Source organism: Ascochyta rabiei, chromosome 21, assembly GCF_004011695.2.
Source record: "Ascochyta rabiei chromosome 21, complete sequence".
Taxonomy (NCBI): domain Eukaryota; kingdom Fungi; phylum Ascomycota; class Dothideomycetes; order Pleosporales; family Didymellaceae; genus Ascochyta; species Ascochyta rabiei.
Genome location: NC_082425.1, coordinates 290559 through 308469, shown reverse-complemented (window position 1 = coordinate 308469; position 17911 = coordinate 290559). Strand labels below are relative to the sequence as shown.

Genomic DNA, 17911 nt, shown 5'->3' with positions numbered 1-17911 from the left:
GCCTAGTGCGAGTGGAAGCTGGCGGTGCTTGCCGAATGACGCAGTTGCCGGGCGAGGGTGCAATGGGGCTGCGCCGGGAGCGTGCACGGGGGGAAGCTGGATGCTGGGCCCCGTGGAGCTGGCGGGCGAGGAGGAGGAGGTGGTCGTGGTCGTGGAGGTGGTGGAGGTGGTGGAGGCGGCGGTCGTGGCGGTCGTGGTCGTGGTGGTGGAGGCGGTCGTGGTCGAGGGGAGGGCTGCTTGCGTGGTACAAAAGCGGCAGCTGGCGGTGCCGGGGGCTTCGTCATGCAAGTGCAGGCAGGGCAGGCAGGGCAGGCACGCACGCACGCCACGATTCATCCGGGCATGGGAGCCCCTCGGGGCCTGTGCTTGGCTGCGTTGCTGCTTGGCGGTTCTCTGCACATGCACATGGCCCGCCCAAGCCGTCGTTCGCTCGACGACCGACGACGACTGACCATCGACGACGACCGCCACCGACCACCGATGACCACGCGCCATGCCGCCCAAGTCGATCCTCAAAAAGACTCACGCCCCCGCCCCAGAGCGCAACGGGGAGCCGGTGAACCAGCGCCACCTAGACGTGGCCCTGCACCATGCCAACATCCTCGAGCAGCGCAAGGCCGTCGAGGCCCAGGTGCTCGACGGCATCCTGACCCTCATGGAGTTTCCCTCCTCGCCACACGCCGACGCCCAGCGCCCCTCGCCCGCCGACGCGCGCGCGTTTGAAGAGACGGTGGCCGCCTTCCAGCCTGCCGACTACGATGCGCTGATCGAGGAGCGCAACATCGCCGGCAAGTGCGGCTATGCCCTGTGCCCCAAGCCCAAGGCCCGCGCCCGCTCGACGGCCAAGAAGCAGTTTGTCGACACGGACCGCGGCGTCGAGATTGTAGACCGCAAGGTGCTCGAGGTGTGGTGCTCCGACGACTGCGCCAAGCGGGCGCTGTACGTCAAGGTGCAGCTCAACGAGGAGCCTGCCTGGCTGCGCTCGGCCGGCCACGGCGAGAAAATGGAGCTCCTGGTGGAGAATGCGCACGAGCTGCGTGCGACGCTGCCGGTGCGGACGAAGCCACGCGCTGCTCCCGCGCCCGCCAAGGCGCACGACGAGGACGATGTGGACGCTGCCTGGGCTGCACACGACGATGCCGCCGCGGAGCTGGCCCGGGAGCGGGGCGAGAAGCCAGGCGGCGTGACCAAGGCCAACGACAGTCTGGTTCGAGACACCATCACCGAGCGGGCGTCCAGCCAGGCGCCTCCGCAGCCGCCCTCGCTGCCTGCCGGCTCGACCATGGCCATTGAAGGCCACATTCCGCGCCACAATCGGCGAGAAGAGGCGGAAGAGGCGGAAGAGGCGGAAGACGAGGAAGACGACGCGCAGGACTGGGACAAGCATTTGCCTGGGTGAGCGCATCCCCTATCACGCCTCACAGCGCAGACGACAGACTACGCCTCACAGCGCAGACGAAAGACTACGCCTCACAGCGCAGATGACAAACTACGCCTCACAGCGCAGACGACAGACTACGCCTCACAGCGCAGACGACAGAATACGCTCACAGAGCGCAGATTGCAGATGACCAATCACAAATCACGCATCCTACAGCGTACCATAGAGTACACCACGCATCACAGCACGACCCACGAAGCACGATGAAGAATACGCACGTCTGGTGGACGGTCCAAAGACGAGAGCTGGAGCAGACAAGCTCGGCGAGCAACGGGACGAGACGGGACGCGGAGTGGAGGTCCAGCAGGTCCAGTCCTGTGGGTGTGACAAGTGCAAAAATGGGAGTGCTGGAGTGCTGAAGTGGAGTGCTGAAGTGCTGGAGTGCAGTGCTGGAGTGCTGAAGTGCAAGTGGAAACGGACAGAAGCGTACAAGTGCAAAAGTACAGAAATAAAAGTGCTGAAATGCACATGTGCGTGTAGAGGCCCGCGTGTGTGCATGTTACGTGGATGGAGTACGATTCAACCATAGTCACAAACGCGAATGATGCTGGACGTGGTCGTGGTCGTGGCGTGGCGTGGCGCGGCGTGGCGTGGAGTGGTGGGAGCGGAGAGCGGGAGTGCGCATGGACCAGCAGCTCAAATTGAAGGTGCCCATGCATGCATGCATGCACGGCGAGAAACTCCAGGGCTGCCCTTCACGCCCGCACGCCCGCACGCCCTCTCGCCCTCTCCACTTCACGCCCTCTCTACCTCGGCCGCCCTTGACGCCCCCGCCCGCGGCTGTCGCATCGCCATGGCCCTCCGCCGCCAGAGCCTGTCCCCGACGGCGCACCTGCTGCGCAACTCGCGCCTCTTCTCGCTGCCCAACCCGCTGCCGCGCCCCAACGTGGGCGAGACGAATGGCGCGGGCGTGACCAAGGCGTCCGAGTCGGCGACGCTGCCCTACCCCACCCACCAGGCCATCGCGACGACCAAGAGCTCGCTGGCCCGCGGCGACTGGGGCCTGAAGCGCAACCTGCCTGCCCGCTCCCGGCTGCTGCAGACCAGCGACCCCGTCCTGCGCGTCACCCAGCTCGACACCATCGAGCACGTCACCGACTTCGACTCGGCCGCCGATCACGTGCGCACCCGCCAGAAGTGGGAGGAGATGGGCGTGCCCATGATGAAGGGCATGGCCCACCTGCGCGCCTACGACCTGTCCGGCACCCCACCCTCGGGCGCCTTTGAGCACCGCGACGACACCACCAGCTACGACACCGCCCTGGGCCTGGACGAGAACGGCCTGTACCTGCAGGCGCTCAAGCACAACAAAGCCGCCCGTGAACGTCGCTCTGCTTCTTCTTCTTCTTCTTCCACCACCACCACCACCCCCCCCTTCACCCCCTTCAAACCGCCCCCCGTCGACCCCGACGTCCACAACGCCCGCCGCTGGAAGCACGACGGGCCCTGGCTGCCCGGCCAGAGCGCCGACGAGTTCACCGCCTACCTGTCCCGCGAGATCGGCAAGCGCCAGGCCGAGTTCGACGCCTACCTCACCGAGTTCGTCAAGAATGAAATCTACACCACCCGCCAGCTCGCCGCCTCGCGCTCCGGCGACCTCGCGCCCATCGACCCCGCCGACGCCCACGCCTGGCAGGCCGCCCGCGAGAAGGAGTGGGCCGCCATCTCCGACGCCGACATCGCCGCCGGCATCAACGCTCTGCGCAAGGAGACGGCCAACAACCCCCTCGGCTCCAAGCTCGTCACCAAGCTCATCATGCCCTTCCTGCGCCTGCCCCCCATCCGCTTCAAGTACAAGTCCTACTCCGACGACGTGAGCATCCGCGACTTTGAAATGTACCAGTTCGACCACGACACCTCGCCCCTGTCCACCCACCCCTCGGCCGGCCTGGGCTACCTCAGGACAAAGTCCTACCTCGCCACCCACCCCATCCTCGGCCCGCAAGGCAGCGCGCCCCCGGTCCCTGCCCGCGTCATCCAGCCCAGGCAGACGGGCACCACCAAGGAGACGTACGCCCGCTTCGGTGTCGCCGGCTTCGTCGCAAACGACCAGTTCCGCGCCACCGACACCAACTCGGCCAGCCGCGCAAACATGAACAGCGTGCGCGACGTCGAGACCATCGACATCGACACCCCCGGCGGCAAGAAGGTGCTCGTCAACCCCCAGTTCGGCACCGTCACAAACGACGGCCGCATCCACATCAAGCTCACCCGCAGCACGGGGCCCGAAATTGCCGTCGCCCGCGGTGAGCTCGACGACAGGCCACCTGTCCGCGAAGGCGCCGACCGCCAGACCCCCGCCAACGCCAGTGCCTTCCCCCCTGGCGTCTTCACTGGCTTCGCCCGCAAGAACCAGCGCAGCGGCGTCAAGGAGCTCGACGAGATGAGCGCAAAGGGCCAGCAATTTACAGAATTCCTCAAGAGCCCCGCCCGGGCGCAGCCCACCCCAGGGTTCCCTGGCCTCGCAGACGCCCTGAGTCCCGACGAGTAGTTTTCCAGCCCACCCAAAATCCCTACCCCTGTATTGTAGTAAAATGTACATCCATTTCTTCCCACACATACTCTGATCTTTCATCCCGCATCCTACCTACTCCCCTGGCCTGTTCAAACACTCGCTTCCCTCCCCCCGTGCCCCATCCAGAAATTCAATCCACACGCGTGCGCACCACACTCCGCGACTTCAATTTTGAACTTGGACTTGATACCTGGATGTTTTATACTGGACTGTTGATACTTAGACGTGTTATACTGGACTGTTGATACCTAGACGTGTTATACTGGACTGTTGATACCTAGACGTGTTATACTGGACTGTTGATACTTAGACGTGTTATACTGGAGTCTGTGGGTTTAGTTAGATATAGTTGATTTATCTCTGTGCTGTGAGTTACTGTAAGACTATTGAACTATTATTATGACACTATGACACTATGACACTATGACACTAGGACACTATAAGTCTGTAAGACTATAACACTATACAACTATAAGACTATAACACTATAAGACAATTAAACCATAAAATAGCAAGATAGTAAAGCTTTGAATTAGGAAAAGGTGAAGCTAAGACTATAAAATTAAGGTTATAGGATTGTAAAACGATAAGATAGTAAGGCTAAAGAACGTTAGGATAGTAAGGCTACAGAACGTTGGGATAATAAGGCTACAACTGTAAAATAACAAAGCCACAAAATTATAAGATGGCAAGGTCGTAGAAATACTAGACGGCAAGACTCGTGCTGTTCGACAGTGCATGACGGTAGTTACACAAACGGTGCATGTCGTGAAAGTCCAGGGCGCAGGGAAAATGGCTTAGATCGCGCCTCGATGGATCCTGGTTCTCAGCTGGACTGGGGGTGAGATTGTGTGCAGGGTATGCAGGGGTACAGGCTGCCGGGAGGGTAGGTGGTAGGCTGTAAGGCTGTGAGGCTATGAAGACGAGGGAGTGGCATAGTCTGTTCGTGGATCGTGGTTCTCGTTGATCAAAAGAGAACACACGCAAGCCACACCGAGCCATACCGAGGCGGATCCTGCAATCTCGCTTGCTATACCTATCTGCTTTCTTTGTCCAACACGCAGAATCTCCGATGCGGCCGCTGTACAACTGCTAAACTCCGTCCCATCGGACATGGGCGCAAGGCTGAGGAATCCGCCGGGCAAGCACCAGTTCGCAGGCATGGCTCCACTCCGCACTACACGTGTCTGCGAAGCAGACTCCAGCAGGATCCTCTACCCCGCTATACCACACAGCCGAGGCTTGCGGTGTAAAGAGGCGGTCAGAGTGGTTGTGCAACCCATAATCGGTGCATCTTGACGTCTAACGAGGGTGTGCTGAGCCACGCATCAGGCCGCCCGTGTGGCTTTGAGGCGGTGTCTTGAGTTTGACAATTCATAATACGACCGTCATACACACATGTCTGCAAACGTATCCAAATCTCTTTACGCCACATAGACTTTTGCTGACCATTCGATGGCGCACATCTTGTAAGGACGGTGTTGACGACTGGGTGCTCTACCGTGGCTGCACGCCGCTGTGGCGCAGCTTCGTTCTGTCCAGCTTGCCAAGTCCATGCACGGCGAGAACGTCGAGCGGTGATAGAAGCTGGATTTGAAAGCATCGGGTGTGCGTTTACTCCGTCTTTGTTGCCAGGGCGTTGTGGCCCCCATATCCCGCGCACATGAACGCGTAGACCCTGGCCGCCCGGCAAGGCTGTAAGCCGAAGAAACCGGGATTGCCTGGGATTACAGCAGTAGACAAGGTGACAGTACCGATCGCCACACTCGCGTGAAGGCGCCGGTGTATCGGTTGTGTCTTGTTTCTGATGCTGATGCTGTTCGTTGGATGAGCACGCGTTTCAAGGACGGTCGTTCATCGTCCAACGGAGTCGGCCCTTAGCCACATGGGCTGGCTCCAGGCAACGAGGCAGCAGCTGCTCACGCGCCCACAACGCTGCCTTGCACATCCGGATCGAGGGGAACAAAGGCGCCAATTTGACACGCCATGACAACGAGGGCGCTCGCAATGGAAAATCGGCTGTTTCGAAAGCCTCGAAATTGAAGACGCGGTGCCCCGGTGCGGTCTGCGAACACATTGCTGCGGATGATGTGCGCTACCTAGCACTTGCATGCCCCACCAGCAAATGAACAGGCCAAGCGTTTTGCATTCATCCACGTCTACGCCTATCGTCAGTTTGCGTGCCTGAGCAGGCCAATATGGGTCGGGCATTGGGCGCTGACGAGCAAATCGCCAGTCCTCCGTCCCTGACAGGCGGGTCTCATGGATGTGTGAAGGGCGGATGACCGCATAGCCTCCACGCATCAACCCAGCTACTGTGCAGCTGAAGACGCGGCCTGTGCATCACCAACGTCACGGCAAACCGCCGTCCTGATGTGCTCGAGCGCGTCGCATCAGAGCCACAAGCGTCTCGTACTGATTTGGGCATCGACTATTCATAGCAACTCAGGTGTGGTGTGCTCCAACACGGGCCGTCGATTGCTGCCCATCGAGTCTGAGACAATCTGGCTATCAACCGTACTGACCGGGCACTCGGGATCGCTCGGGACCGCTCGAAGACTCTGTCGCTCTCACATTCTAGAGTATCACCGTGCGTCTCTTTCATGATCAGGCAAGTTTCTGGTCGCTGCTCAGGCGCCCGTTGGGGCTGTACGGGCTGTGCAGCAACCATTCACCACCGGACCCCAAAACGCTCGGCCTCTTTCTCTTGAACCCATCAAGTCCGTCATTGCGGCCGGCCGTTCCAATGTCTTTTTATGCAAACATGGCCGCTCAGGTTTCCCATGATTTTCATCCTCCTACTCCACTTGGTGTGCACTTCAGGCTACAGTCAGGCCCTTCGCGGCACCCACACACCTTCTGGCCCAAAGCAGATGCTTCATTGGCTCTGACTCCTGCATAACCCACTGCAGCCTTCTACTGTACCATCACCATTCTGCACTGATATCTCGCTTCTCCAACTCTTTCTACTTTTGGTGCGTCTTGCCACTCCATACATACACTCAACCTGCTATACTCACAAAGTGTCTCAGTGGTTGCTTTGAAAATAGTCAAGGCCAAGCTTCACTGCCTAGTACCCTCAACATCACACAACACAACCACGATCGAACGCATCACATAATATCGCTGGTGCTTCCACTCTTTGTACCGATCACACGTCGATACATGCGGCATTCTTTGCTATTGGACACAACGTACTTCTCCTTACTACGCTATTAGCAGTAGCTTGCGGAATAGACTTCATTCTCCTGTATCTTGGACAGGTCACTTCGTCGAAATACGAGTCATTACGACATACAGACGCTCTTGATAGTGGTCCCATCGAGGCGCAACCATCACCATGTGTCGAATCGAAGAGAAGATATACGTCAGGACAGATGGTCACCAATCCATGTTCCAAGACATCACTCAATGCGATGAGGGACGCCGTCGTGGCAAGGAGTGTTCGGATTCAACGATCCGAAGGACCAAGTACCACGATCCTACCCCGTCTCCCGCTCCGAGCAACCCTCGTATTCCAAGCGGGTCATATCAAACCCGAACACGTCAACCTTCAACATCAAGCCGGCCATCAACTAGAGATGGACCGGTCACACTCAAACCCGAGATCATCATCGAGATTGGCTCCAAAAAGGGCAAGGGCAAGGGTTACCCAACTGTATCCATCTCCACCAAGGACAACCATCGCTCGTCAACGAGTTCCACATCTGCAATCGACTCGCCTGGTTCCGATGCGTCTCACAAATTACGGACCGGTTATGCCGACACTCCTCTTCCACTGAACTCAAACTATGCTCATAGTAGTGGACTGCAAGCTAGATCAGACCATTATCGAAACCCATCGTCAGACGAATCCTTCACAGGCTCCCTTCGGTTTCCTTCTCACTACAGGACTTCTGACGAGTATGACACGCCCAGTCTGGCGACAGCAACAACAGCAACATCAAGTGGCACACGGCCTGTGATACATAACGGTGCACGTCATGTGCCATCTCCGATTAATACTACATGTGGCCAGTCCGGTAGCCCTTCTAGTCCTTATCGTACCACGGTTGTTACACCTCAAGGGGTTTATCAAGAGACAACTGAGCGTACCGAGCGCAGCCACCACGCTGCTTCCTCCTACGCCCCAGAAATTACTGGGCGTGATGAAGACAGGCAACGGCGTCGGGAAGAGCAACGCCGTCGCCAAGAGGCAAAAGATCGTGAGATTGCAGCAAAACTCATACAGGAGGAAAACAAACGTTTCCACTTTGAACCCTCCCGTGCGCAAGACCGTGCCGAGCAACGAGCAGACAAGACGTTTGCCGGGCGTGCAGACGGACGTGAAAGACTCCGACAAGAGAGACAAGAGCGCGACGCTCAGGCAGCAAGGGAAGCTGCAAGGAGAGGAAAGCCTTCATCAAAACCGTCCAAGCCGTCAGCACCTTCGCGCAGGAACTCTGTTCGCACGACTCCCGCTGAAGCTGCGATGCTGCAGCAGCTCCTTGATGCTGAAGCGCTTCAAATGCGAAACGAGCGGGCAAAGACAGATGCTATTGAGAAGGAAGAGCAAAGGCAGCAGCAGCTTATCTCCCAACAGCAACAGCAACAGCAACAGTCCGATCTCCAACAAAGGCAGCAAGACCCAGAGTACTACAATCCTCGAGGTCCCAGAACCACCATACCAGGTAGCCAAGGATCGCTGCCCCGTCGGAACAGTCTCTCTGGTCAAGCGCGGCCAGACTTTGGCAGATCAGGAAGCACACGTGGTGCCGCTGTCAACCCACCTCGTCAGGATCGCCGCCCGCCTGTATCGTTCCCCGAGACTTTCAACGCTCGCGTTGATCTAAATCAATCCTGCGAACGCCGCCCGTCGTTGTCTCAACAGGACCGGCCGTTCAACCCATTCACACAACCCGCGCCTCCGCAGCCTGCTGATCCTTGGGAAAGCCGCAACATGCGCGATGCGCTGCCTGATGCGCGCGGGCCTCAAATTGGGCACAACTTCCCCCAGCAGGCTTCCCACCGCATGAACCAAGCCTTTTACGATGGCGAACACGAGCACGAATCAGAACGTAGCTATCAGAGCAGAAGAAGATAGGCGTGAGGCTAGTTTCCATTGCAAGAGATGATCAAGACTGTATTCTCAGGGAGTTCATCGGGGCTTGAAGAAGGTTTTGTATTCATTATTTCTTATGTTGCTTTCGATACCCCCTCCTGTACACCATGACTTTGTCTCTATCTACGATGTTGTTGTCTTCCTTTTCTACTGTCGTATACTGTCTCGAACAGTCTTATAGATATACCCCTACTTCGCTGTCGCCCCTACGTATACAAAGCACTGTCTCTGGCCACCTCATCGCCCTCGCGCTTGTTCGCATACATCGTGCCGTTATATATTCATTAAAAAATCATGACTCTGTTCTCATCCTCACTAAAACTTTTGTGACTTGCACACTTGCTCGACTAACTCTACTCATCACCACATGCAGGCTTCCTGTTAGCTTCGTACGTGGTTAAACCTTCACCAAGCCAATCCTTCTGTGTATTTGTGCGCGATATATCAGTGTTTCCCCCATACCTCGGTGTCCCGCTCCGTACGCATTTTGAAATCCAACTCACGCTTTCAACAAAACACCCATATCATGATGCCTCGCATCGTCTCAACGGTCTCGATACAGACCCGCATCTCAAGTGTTTGATCACCGTCTATCCTGAACACCGATTTCTCAACCCTGCTACTTTCAATAAGAAATAATAAGCCAGTTCATTCGCGACAGTGAAACTCAAGCGAACAACGCTCGAGGACCGCGAAGTGGTATCGTAGGCCTGCTGATTGAAGCACGCGCACTATATGAAGTACTCGATTTTCGAGAAACAAAAGTCGGAGGTGCGACTTCAAATCAAGAGTCTAAGATGACCGTAAAATCCCTTCTCGGTTGGAAGAGCGTATCGCTACGGGAAGAGAAGAAGTTGTGTACAATATCTTCTATCTAGCGGTTGCACTTCCGCTAAGTGTCTTATTGCGGGTGGCCCTGGTACTCAATATAGGGAGGGTCAATACCAGGTAACGAGTATTGATGGAGCGCAGAATTCGGAAGATTTGTGGTATGTTTCATTGCTTCTCGTGGCGCCCTTCTTGCATGCTGAGTTTGCAGGAGCCATCGCGGCTGAAGCAGTCGGGGCGGCTTAGTAAGGAAAAGCAGCACAGTGAAGATGCACGAGCAGTGTGGCGTTGGGCGGTCTACGATATCTGCGACACTCTGCGGTTCTGAATTCACTGAAACGCTCATTTGAATGATCGTGTCTTACAGTGGATAGCTGCTTCACAGTTCATATATGATTGTTTGCGGTTTGTGTCACGACCTGTATGTCTTTTAAGAATTCCCTCTAAACGACCAAGTAGGATCCAGATGTGAGGAGGATGGTGTTCGCCACATCCGGCCACCCTAAATGTGCACATGGGGCTAATAGACAGTGCACGTACCACCAGTGAAGCGAGCAACACCCCGCACATGTACAACGTTACTTGAGGAAGGACCAGGTGCTCACTACGATTGCCCAGAGACACAAATGGGAGTTGACATGGAGAAATTTCTCGTGATGTATATGCAACAAGGACGCATATAATGCTCGGCAGTTGCTGTTGCAGATAGTCAAAGCATACGAGCCCTAACAGTAGCTCGTACACTAGGGATAGAAACGCCGTGGAACCCTCGCTATTTGGTTCGCCATCACCACCGTGTTAATGCAGGCCTAAGCCAAGAGACAGACGCCAAGAAAATGCATATAATGTACAAAAGCAGACATTGAAGCAAAGCCGAAGCCTAGGAAAGATCCATGGGTTCACCGGCGTTGTCGCCAGCGGGCGTTGACTGAGCTTTTGCAGACGAGGGTACAGAGTAGATGCTCTGTACAGCAGGTGCGGCAACGTTGATACTGGTATTGATACAATCCTGGCGAACTTGAGGCGAGGGCATGTAGGCCCAAGCGGGCGGAGCACCATACCCAGTAGGGGTAGAGGGAGTTGCTGGAGTCGAGGACTTCCTTGGACCTTTGTTCTTAGGACCACCTCCGCGTTGCGCTCGGGGGGCTGGGAAGCACGCGTTTTTCACGCGAGTTTGAAACTCGGTTGCGAAGTTATCGAACGGTTTCTTTAACTCGGTGGTGTTCCAGCCTAGCTTGTTCTTCATGCACTCCGACTTTCTGTGACTGATTGTTGAACCCTCAATGCGGATACCGTTGTTCTCCCAACGCCTACAGACATCTGATCGTGAAAGAATGAGCAGAACGACGAGTAAGCTGACATTGTCGTTGTCGAGAAGGTGGGGGCAATAATCGCAGACATTGCATGCGAATTCGCGCATCTCCTCGAGTTCTTTGGTGTCCGAGCAACTGACGAATCGTTCGGCCATGGAAAACGGGCGCACCATATCTCTACAAATATGAGATTGCAGGGTGCTTGCGACGGAAGAAACTGAAATAGGATAGGTCTCCTCGCGGTTTAGGCGACTTGTAGCAGCCGCTGATACGGTACCTGGGATATATATAATCTCGATATCGTCCCATGGCCCTCTATCGATGCGCAGCTCTTTCGGAGGCTTATCGCCAGCCGCCTTGAGAAGCTCCTCTTGCTTTGTCGCCGCCTCACGCGCGGCTTTGACGGCCTCTCGAGGGGTCACAACATTGAACTTTGCTGCCAGCTCGATGGAATCCTTGTGCATCTCGAATCTTGAAAGCTTGCGTTCGACATCTGGGGCCCGGATCCAGTCCTCAGACCACGGCTCTTCTGCAAGAATCTTGTAGAAGACTTTGGTGAGAGCACGGAGCTTGATCTCCTGGTCAGACAGCTGTCGCCTGCTGAAGTAAAGTTCATCGGTCTCAATGTAGGCGTTTTCAATGAATGTTTTGCGGTCCTTTTGGGTGAGGCTACCTCTTGAGGGGTCGTTCTTCCAATCTGCAATAACTTGCATGAACTTGGCATGGAAAATGTCATCAAAATGTCTTGAGATAGGCTGAGCTGATGCTGGATTTTCTAATCAGCATTTGACATTGGCTTGATGTTCATGAATTGATCTTACGAGCTATAGCTTGTGGTGTTGACTGTCGTGGTGGGGAAACTGAGGCAGCCGCGTCTCGAGTGATTGGTGCAGGTGACATGATGTCTCGAGCTCGAGCGCGGAACGGACGCTGCTACCCGACAATGGATCACTTTTGTGTATTGGAAGTTGCTCTGAGTGGCTGTAATGACCGTGATTTTAATAGAACTTGATGCAGTTTGGAGCGCGACAATTTGGGTTGCGCTGATAGACGTGGGGTGGTTGGGGTGCTTTAGCTTGGGTTGCGGTGTGAAAACATTGCCCACAATTCACATTCGCGTACTTAGCGTGCATTGACTGGTCACGTGCAATGCGCTTTCTCGAAACGCCACGTCATACCTTCACACTCAACGCTCCGCTCGGCTTGTGAGTTGTACTACCTACGTTTCTCAATCCGCTTTTTCAATTGGTATGTGGACCGAATCTACCGTATACTGATGGCACCAAAACAAAGCTGTTGCTCGATTCCGAGCCCGAGCTCTGACACGGAGAGTTTGCTTTGCTCTGACAGCATCCCGCACTCTGCCCGCCTGAACCATGCAATTCGGGAACCTGGCTTTTAGTCAGTCATTACTCCAACATTAGCTCGACGTCTAGATTGTTACTTGCTATAGCCCTTTGGCATATGCTGATCGTTGATAAATGGTGCGGTGTTCAATACCTCTCGTACATTCCTACATTACATGCCTTTCCTACCGATACTTTTGTTGTCAATTGGTCCCGGACACATAGTCCTCCATGTCGAGCTGTACATCTTCCGGATGAGATGCTGTGTTAGAGCATACTGCCCTATTCGTATTTAGCAGCATGTGTTCGCGCGCTAACGCATTGGACTCTAACCTAAATTCAGCTACTGTTCGCGATGAAGTCTTGATCACTTGTGTTTCCTGCCCTTCCGCAAAGCTCACGAATATCAACGAGGTGATACCACCTGGTCGCGGCTACTAGGCAAGCAAGAGAGGTCCCTCGCTATCTCACAGACTATGTGCGTGGTAAGGGGTTGTAGTCTTTTGTTGGATAGGTCACAATCTGTTCAAGGGCGCTTCAGGGGCCAATGCCATTAGCTGACCCAAAGGTGTCTGATCATAAACGCCCTTGTTCCAGTTGGCCTCGCTGCCCTGAGCTTATTTCCATTACAATTCAATGAGCTCGGGTGGTGACGTCATGCCGCATTACCACGCTCGATTTACCCAGCGTGTCCTGGTACCTAATCCCTCAACATTGTTGTTCGCATCACGGGTCGGGCCTTTCGGAGCCCGAGTAGCCCTTCCGGCTACTGGTACAAGGATATAATAGTCTCATCGATCGACGTTGCTAATATCGTCAACAGCCCTATCTTTCCAAACTCACAACACCAATGTCAACCTCAAAAAGTCCACTCAACATTCTGATATCAGGATCCGGGATAGCAGGACCTTGCCTCGCCTTCTGGCTGCAAAAATTGATCCCAACATGCACCATCACCATCCTTGAGCGCTCGCCTGTTCCCCGCCACGGTGGTCAAGCGGTAGACTTACGCTCAGCATCTGTACCAATTGTCTCGAAGATGGGTCTGCTTGATGCCGTACGCGATAAAGCAACAACTGAAGAAGGCGTGCAATTTGTCCACGCTGATGGGAAAACAAAGGCGACATTCGCAGCCTCGGGTAACGTTGAGGCACAGAGCGCAACGTCCGAGTTCGAAGTCCTCCGTGGCGATCTGGCTAAGATATTCATGGACGCAACGCAAGCTATGGATCGCATCAGTTATGTGTTCGACGAGATGATCTCCTCCATTGACCAGCAAGACAATGGCAAAGCTCTGGTGTCCTTTGCAAACCGCCTACCGACAGCACACTACGACCTCATCGTCGGTGCAGACGGCATGATGTCTCGCACGCGCCGGTTGGTATTCGGGCGCGGGCCGAACGATGACGAGTACATCTACCGTTTGGGCCAGTATGCTGCTCTGTTTACAATGCCGAGTACAGAACAGGATACGAAGCTCGCGCAGTGGTATAATGCATCGCGCGGCCGTATCTTACTGCTTCGTCCGGACAGCTACGGGAATACGAGGGCGTATGTTGGAGTCACTGATTCGAATCTAAGTCGGTTTGATCATATCGACGAGGTGATGAGGAAAGGGAGTAGGGACGAGCAGGAGGCGTGGTTTGAGAAGGAGTTCGAAGGAGGAGGGTTCGAAAGCGAGAGGTGCATCAGGGAGATGAAGAAAGCTGATGATTTCTATCTGCAGCAGATAGCGCAGGTCAAGATGGACAGATGGAGCGAGGGGCGAGTCGCGTTGTTGGGCGATGCGGCGTATTGCCCCAGTCCGATCTCTGGAGTGGTGAGTATCTCTATCCATGACTTGAAATTGTACTAACAACAAGTCAGGGCGCCGGGTCGGCAGTCATCGGTGCGTACGTGCTTGCTGGCGAAGTGAGCAGATCGCAGGATAATATACCTTATGCGCTGAAGCAGTATGAGAAGACGTTGAGGCCCTACGTTGAGAAAGCACAAAGGTTGATTCCTGGAGCGCCGCAGATAATTAACCCACAAACAGAATGGGGTGTTTGGGCGCTCAACAAGACTACAAGTATTGCCTCGAGTTCGTTGATGAAGAGCTTTGGAGGTATTATTGGGAGATTTTTACCAGCGTTTGGCGGCACGGATTATTTGTTGCCGGACTACGAGGGCTCATCGACGCAATTGAAAGTGTAACAAATGTATTGCATTCATGCTAAGACGTTATTCACAACCATTATGTTCAGCAATCCCGGAGGCATCCCTTGTCTCTTGCACTGTTGTCTTGATTCTATCCTACAAGCCTGGAGGCACTCAGCGCAAGGCGGTGCAACGACGGAGGTTTGATATGATATCCTACTCTCTCCCAGTCTCCTGAACCTGCACAAGCGGTATTTGTGAAAGCGGTGAGAGGAAGCCTTCGTTACACGGTGGGTGCGACGGGGTGGGTTGGCAAAGTTGATCTGGGAGGCAGGCGCAGAGAAGGGCGCAGAAGAAGCAGACGACTTGAGCTGGCCAAACTCCTTTAACTTGACTTCGAGAAAGGCGATGCGGTCTTCTTGCTCCTGGTTGGTGCGCATTTGATCCTGGTACATGGTCGAGATCCAGTCGTATTCGCTGTTCAGGCGGTCGAACTTGGCGTGAAGGCGGCGGATCTCGTCCTGAGCTTCGCGCATGGTTTGGTTGTGATTGATCTTCAGCGTTGCAACGCGCTTGCGGTGGAACTCTTGAAGATCTAGGAGCATCGTGTTTTGCACCTCGCCCACATGACGGTTAAGGTAGGCGACGACCGCATTCTTATTGAGATGCTTGTGGATGATGACCATGGCGACAACGACAGAGAGAGCGACAAGGAGTCCAGCCTCCCGGTCGGTAATGTAGGGGGTCTATATTTTGTCAGAGATCGGGAATTGCAGCAGAGTGCATCGCCTGGGGAGACATACAAGACGCCAGAGACCGAGAAGGAAGCCCGAGAGCCAAGAGCAGAGGATGGTCGTGAGAACTTCAAAGTTGTTGAACTTCATGGTGAACATCGATTGATATTTGTGGAAGCTGTAATGAAGTTTTTGTAATGGCAGTGGGGTGTTTGCAGTTGAGTTGAGCGCACTGCGTTGACCTTATGACTATACCTGCCTGGCGCACCGCCAGTCATTCACCTGAAGCGAAGGGAGACGAGCGGGTGCGTCTTGACAAGCAGAGAGCTGGCTAGTACTATCTATGCTGCCACTTCTCAACTCGATTCCTGCGACAGTCTGAGAACAGACCATACGTGCTGCCAAGTGTCAGAGACCTAACAGCGTACATTCACCAACGGCATTTGTGGTGACCACATGCACCAAGGCAGCCCTCACGCGCACTTTGAAGCACCTACACACCTACAGGCTTTACCTACAAACACCGCCATATACAATCTACAGCGTGACCTTACGAACACGATTTCCTAATCTCATCTCCACCGCTGCTTTGTCAAGCATGGTTGTAAGTATTTATCCTCCAAGTCTAAAGGCGTGTCTGCTCATTCTGAGCCTAACTAGCATCCTGCTATGCTGACACCTCCCGTAGCTATCCTGGACTATTTTTTTCTGCACCGTCGCTTTCATCGCACTCGCCATTATAACCTTCTTCGGCTGCTGTTGCTCGACTGCTTGGTTCAGAGGCAACCATGTGCACGACAACGACGACGACTACGATCCCGCAGCACCACAGCAACCTCAGCGGAACCATTTTCGAGACGTGGACTATGGCACCTACGATGGACCTGCGCCATCAACTCGCCATGATAACGGTGAAGTGTCATCCTTAGCATCCCAGGTGTCTCCACGAACAACGCCCACAAACGCAGCTGGTGCTACCTAGGATGCATCTTCATCTGTCTATTCGCAGCCTACAAACCCGCCGACACCTCCACAATCCGATGCTGACGCCCATGCGGAGCAGGATCCGTCAACTTGGGCGGCACACAACGCACCTGGAAACAGCACTGGCGCCTATGAACATGACGACATGGATGATGCTGAGCTTGTGAGGGCGATGGAACAGGCATTGAGTAAGATCTCAGAGGCAAGAATAGCAGATGGACCGGGAGGAAGACCAAGGTATGGAACGGAGTGAGGACTTGTAAGCGCCATCACTTGAAATGGTGCATCGAATGCGACCAGCATGGATAGTGTAAGCTAGAGACGAAGCACGATCTTCACGCAATGACTGCTTTCCCGTTTGTGCACTTGCGTTGCTGTTGGCCTTATGATTGTCAACTTGATTGCGTTTGCTGACTGGTCATCGCATGTGCAAACTCCCTCACATCAGCACGTCAGAATTCAAACATGGATTTCGTCAACCAGACTGGTACTGCTCGCAAGTCCACAGCAGAGAAAAAAAATGAGTGGATCACTAATGAGACAGAGAGTAAGATCAATAGAAAAAAAATTGATTCAAAGTAACCGAAATCATGTGATATATGACAGTAAGGGATGCTCACTCACCTGATGACAGCCAGCCATACGGTACGGTCCTAGCGTCTCATCCGTACATCACTCCGACATCACGTAGCAGAAGGGGGAACCCCAGTGAAGGGGTATTGGCAATCAAGCGTCATCTTCGCGCCTTACGGCACTCAAACTCAGCGACACCTAGTGGGGGAGAAGAACCTTTCTTTTCATTGACTCCTAGTCGTCATGCCGCCGTATATAGCCGTAAAACCATGCCGTAGTCATGGCGAAATCCGAACCCCAAGCACCATGTTTTCAGGATATCGAGAAGGGAAGGAGAACCGTGCCGTGCACAACGTTTAGTTGCGGGCGTTGCGGTCGCCGAAGCGGCGGGGGCGCTCGACAATCTGCTGCTGAGAGACGGCGACAACGTTGGTGGGGATGGAGTCGAACTGCGACGTGTCAGCGGGCGCCAAGTGCGTAGATTGTGGAGTGAACGTACGCCGAGGGACTTGAGAAGGTCCTTGGTCTCCTGGTCGACGTCGAGAGCACCAGACTCGCTGTTCTGGGTGAAGTCGAGAGCGGAGATCTCGGGAACGTACTGGTCCTTGCGCTCACGCTCCTCTTCCTGGAGCTTGAAGGAGATACCGCGGACGGGACCACGCTGGATACGCTTCATCAAGTGGGTGGTGTAACCCGCGATCTTGTTCCTGAGACGCTTGGAGGCAATGATGGCGATCTTTCTAAAGCATTAGCCTTGCGTGCGCCTCCTACATTCTTTGCGCATCTCACCTCATCGCAGATCCTCTTGTTGGTCTCGAAGTCCAGGGAGAGCTTGGGGTAGTAACGCTCAATGATGACCTTGGCGGACTTCTTGACGGTCTTTGTGCGGACGCGACCCATTTTGGCGACTGTGTGTGGATTTACGGGAGTCGGTGGGAAG

The 17911-nt window shown here is 54.8% G+C and overlaps 8 protein-coding genes across 8 annotated transcripts, besides 14 other annotated features; 4 read left to right on the top strand and 4 right to left on the bottom strand.

Annotated features, from left to right (window-relative positions):
- Positions 1-2: part of a tandem repeat that runs on past the window's edge.
- A 110-nt stretch (positions 3-112) lies between these two features.
- Positions 113-222: a tandem repeat.
- A 65-nt stretch (positions 223-287) lies between these two features.
- Positions 288-326: a tandem repeat.
- Positions 327-431: 105 nt separating this feature from the next.
- Positions 432-489: a tandem repeat.
- Positions 490-493: 4 nt separating this feature from the next.
- EKO05_0010918 (Protein-serine/threonine phosphatase) lies at positions 494-1399 on the top strand (the record flags this gene model as incomplete). The annotated part of the gene is made up of 1 exon (XM_038947353.1): positions 494-1399. The coding sequence occupies one exon, from the start codon at positions 494-496 to the stop codon at positions 1397-1399; it is 906 nt and encodes a 301-aa protein (XP_038793181.1).
- Positions 669-717: a tandem repeat.
- A 71-nt stretch (positions 1400-1470) lies between the features above and the next one.
- Positions 1471-1586: a tandem repeat.
- Positions 1587-1782: 196 nt separating this feature from the next.
- Positions 1783-1847: a tandem repeat.
- Positions 1848-1993: 146 nt separating this feature from the next.
- Positions 1994-2040: a tandem repeat.
- A 99-nt stretch (positions 2041-2139) lies between these two features.
- Positions 2140-2219: a tandem repeat.
- A 15-nt stretch (positions 2220-2234) lies between these two features.
- EKO05_0010917 (uncharacterized protein) lies at positions 2235-3932 on the top strand (the record flags this gene model as incomplete). Its single annotated transcript, XM_059637871.1, has 1 exon — positions 2235-3932. One exon carries the CDS (start codon positions 2235-2237, stop codon positions 3930-3932), a length of 1698 nt encoding a protein of 565 aa, XP_059493854.1.
- Positions 2772-2794: a tandem repeat.
- Positions 2794-2825: a tandem repeat.
- A 231-nt stretch (positions 3933-4163) lies between the features above and the next one.
- Positions 4164-4287: a tandem repeat.
- A 67-nt stretch (positions 4288-4354) lies between these two features.
- Positions 4355-4397: a tandem repeat.
- Positions 4398-7296: 2899 nt separating this feature from the next.
- On the top strand, positions 7297-9039 carry EKO05_0010916 (uncharacterized protein; the record flags this gene model as incomplete). The annotated part of the gene is made up of 1 exon (XM_038947352.1): positions 7297-9039. One exon carries the CDS (start codon positions 7297-7299, stop codon positions 9037-9039), a length of 1743 nt encoding a protein of 580 aa, XP_038793179.1.
- Positions 9040-10765: 1726 nt separating this feature from the next.
- Positions 10766-12098, bottom strand: EKO05_0010915 (uncharacterized protein; the record flags this gene model as incomplete). The annotated part of the gene is made up of 2 exons (XM_038943772.1): positions 10766-11964; positions 12020-12098. The coding sequence occupies 2 exons, from the start codon at positions 12096-12098 to the stop codon at positions 10766-10768; spliced, it is 1278 nt and encodes a 425-aa protein (XP_038793178.1).
- Positions 12099-12426: 328 nt separating this feature from the next.
- Positions 12427-12576, bottom strand: EKO05_0010914 (uncharacterized protein; the record flags this gene model as incomplete). The annotated part of the gene is made up of 1 exon (XM_059637870.1): positions 12427-12576. The coding sequence occupies one exon, from the start codon at positions 12574-12576 to the stop codon at positions 12427-12429; it is 150 nt and encodes a 49-aa protein (XP_059493853.1).
- Positions 12577-13583: 1007 nt separating this feature from the next.
- Positions 13584-14737, top strand: EKO05_0010913 (uncharacterized protein; the record flags this gene model as incomplete). Its single annotated transcript, XM_038943756.2, has 2 exons — positions 13584-14363; positions 14411-14737. The coding sequence occupies 2 exons, from the start codon at positions 13584-13586 to the stop codon at positions 14735-14737; spliced, it is 1107 nt and encodes a 368-aa protein (XP_038793177.2).
- A 159-nt stretch (positions 14738-14896) lies between these two features.
- On the bottom strand, positions 14897-15564 carry EKO05_0010912 (Aminopeptidase Y; the record flags this gene model as incomplete). The annotated part of the gene is made up of 3 exons (XM_059637869.1): positions 14897-14914; positions 14968-15426; positions 15484-15564. The coding sequence occupies 3 exons, from the start codon at positions 15562-15564 to the stop codon at positions 14897-14899; spliced, it is 558 nt and encodes a 185-aa protein (XP_059493852.1).
- Positions 15565-16208: 644 nt separating this feature from the next.
- Positions 16209-16230: a tandem repeat.
- A 1097-nt stretch (positions 16231-17327) lies between these two features.
- Positions 17328-17871, bottom strand: EKO05_0010911 (40S ribosomal protein S17.e.B; the record flags this gene model as incomplete). Its single annotated transcript, XM_038943730.1, has 3 exons — positions 17328-17420; positions 17471-17707; positions 17761-17871. The coding sequence occupies 3 exons, from the start codon at positions 17869-17871 to the stop codon at positions 17328-17330; spliced, it is 441 nt and encodes a 146-aa protein (XP_038793174.1).
- Between the last annotated feature and the right edge of the window lie 40 nt (positions 17872-17911).